General features: G+C 42.5%; 1 protein-coding gene across 1 annotated transcript; it reads right to left on the reverse strand.

Annotated features, from left to right (window-relative positions):
- Positions 1-961: 961 nt before the first annotated feature.
- On the reverse strand, positions 962-2132 carry LOC124505874 (olfactory receptor 6X1). Its single transcript, XM_047071939.1, is given in 2 exon segments — positions 962-1805; positions 1807-2132. Coding segments are annotated over 2 exon segments (1128 nt in total). The 5' UTR covers positions 2091-2132.
- Positions 2133-2642: the final 510 nt, after the last annotated feature.

The following is a 2642-nucleotide window of genomic DNA, read 5'->3' on the forward strand; positions in this document are numbered from 1 at the left end:
CCATTCTTTTGATGATAGGGCTCTTGATAATATCCGTCCTTAGGATCTCTCTCTTTGCCTTCAAATGACCAATTTCACCTGCCCGGCCCCAAGACAGCTCCTCTGTAAGATAAAATCAGATCAGGCAGTTGAGATAATAGCATTTTCACCTCATTACACTTTATTTTGCTTTGCAATTTTCAATTCAGTACTAAAAGGAATGTGCAATAATCCTTGTTTTAAAAATCACACTTTAACGGGCTTTTAATGATAGTCTTTCTTTGCTGTCGGAAGAGAAGCATCTGTAACACTCATTATTATGAACTGTGACTTACCTGCGTCGTCATTCTATAAAAAACTTTTCTGTCAAATGTCTTGCCCAAGAAAATGGTTAAAACAATTATAGGTGTATCATTTACCTTGAGGACTTTATGTGAAAACCTCACCTGCAAACTCTGTATTTAATGTAACCTTGGGGCTGAATTTTCCAGCAGGAAAGCCTTCGTAGTATATTGTCTCTCAGACTTCTTTTGGTTTCCTAGGCACTCGGCCTACCCCTACTGAAGCATAGGAACTGACCTAATCCAATGTGAAATTTTCATATAATGCCCTCAAGTTTTGGTATTATCTAGGAATAAACACCCTTAGGTGTATGTAAACATTTGTATTATCTCAAGATGAAAGTCCCCTTTTTGAGACATTATCAAACAAAACCGTGGCTTATTTGAAACATTTTTGAAAGACCATTACAATTGATTGGGAGACTACGTGAGACTTCTACTATGAAGAAAATAAGTACTGAGAACATGTTCAGGATGCTTCATGCCTTTGACAAGGAGATGAGGCGAAGGGAGTTACTGTAAACAAAGAGGGAGACGGGATTCCTCACATTTTTTTAAAAAGTTACTGACGCTTGTCCTTGACTTCTGTGGTTTCTACTTTCAGCTTGTAATTGAGAAAGTCCTTAGTGGTACTTCATGCATCAGAAGGTATTCTGGGATTTCCTTGTTGGAGAATCCGGTCCCTTCTTTTGAAGGAGGACTCGTGGTTCATTTATAGGGAACAAATCCTTATACGGAAGGTGACCATCATAGTTTGCTTTCACATCCTCATCTTCTCCACAGTCCTCTTTCACATTTAACTTTTGTATCTGCCTTAAGTCCATTTGATGTGTCGCATGTTTTCCTCTGGATTGATGAGTCTTTGGACAAGCCATTGCCTTCCTTAGGGCTGCTTCCACCTCCTTGTTTCTAATTGTACAAATGAAGGGATTCAGAGGGGGTGTCAGGATAGTATTTAGCACTGACACCACCTTATTAATCTTAAAGGAAGAGTGTGCTGTGGGTCTCAGGTACATGAACAGAACGGCACCATAGAGCAGGGAGACTGCTGTCAGGTGGGAGGCACAGGTCGAGAAAATCTTCTGTTGGCCAGTGGCTGAAGGGATCTGTAGGATGGTGGACAGGATACAGATATAAGAAATCGCTGTGAAGAGGAGTGACCCTGGGATCACCTGGACGGTCGCCAAAAGACCCAGGAGCTCCAAAACGCTTGTGTCTGTGCAGGCTGCTTTCAGAATGGGACCAACATCACAGCAGAAATGATTGATGACATTGTCGCCACAGAATGGCAACCGGATGAGCGGTAGCATTTGACAGAAGACGATGGTAAAGCCTACCACCCGGGAGCTCAGGGCAAGTTGCAGGCAGAGGTTGCTGGTCATAATGGTGGGGTAGCGAAGGGGCTTGCAGGTGGCCAGGTAATGGTCAAAAGACATGACAATGAAGATAAAGAACTCGGTGGTTCCCGGGAAAAAGTGGAAGAAGGCAGCAGGGGATGCAGATAGCTGTTCTTGCCACCACAAACGTTTCTGATAGTTTGGGAATGACCGTGGTAGGGAACCAGATCTCTAGGAAGGACAAGGTGCAAAGGAAGAAGTACACTGGTATTTGTAGCCTGGGCTCAGCCCAGACAATGGCGATTTTGAACCCATTGCCTGCAAGGGTTAATATGTAGATGCAAAAGATCACGAGAAAGAGAGGGATTTGTAGTCCTTGGGTATCAGGAAAGCCTAGAAGGATGAACTCTGTGATGGTCGTGCCATTTCTCATGTCCCTTGATTCTGTAGAAAGACAGGCAAGAAAGTAGCTCTTTAGAATCTCATACTAATTTGGACAAAAAAAAGAAAGAAAGAAAGAAAAGGAAGATTCTGATTCCACTTAAGATCCTTCAGGACACTCCCCCTCCTTCACATACACATATACACCCTAAGCCCTCCTTCCTTACTCATGATTTGGCTTATCCTTTGGTCGACTAAACCAGCACCTAATGGACTTTGAAAGTACTTAGTATACTTGATGAATGGAAAAGTAGTTTTCCATCCATGTATAGCTATGAGAATAACCGTTGCAATGTGCTTTAGCTGTCAATAATCCATATTATTGTTATTTTTTATTCTATTTAAATCCAATTTAGTGAATTTACAGTGTAATAATGGTTTCAGGACTAGAATTTAGTGATTCATCACTTACATAGAACACCCCAAATTATTATTTAAAGTATACATAGGGGCACCTGGGTGGCGCAGTCGGTTAAGCGTCCGACTTCAGCCAGGTCACGATCTCGCGGTCCGGGAGTTCGAGCCCCGCGTCAGGCTCTGGGCT

The sequence above is a fragment of the Lynx rufus genome, unplaced genomic scaffold, assembly GCF_022079265.1.
Source record: "Lynx rufus isolate CCGP_SWC_20201006 ecotype Redwood Valley unplaced genomic scaffold, mLynRuf1.p SCAF_9, whole genome shotgun sequence".
In the NCBI taxonomy this organism is placed as follows: domain Eukaryota; kingdom Metazoa; phylum Chordata; class Mammalia; order Carnivora; family Felidae; genus Lynx; species Lynx rufus.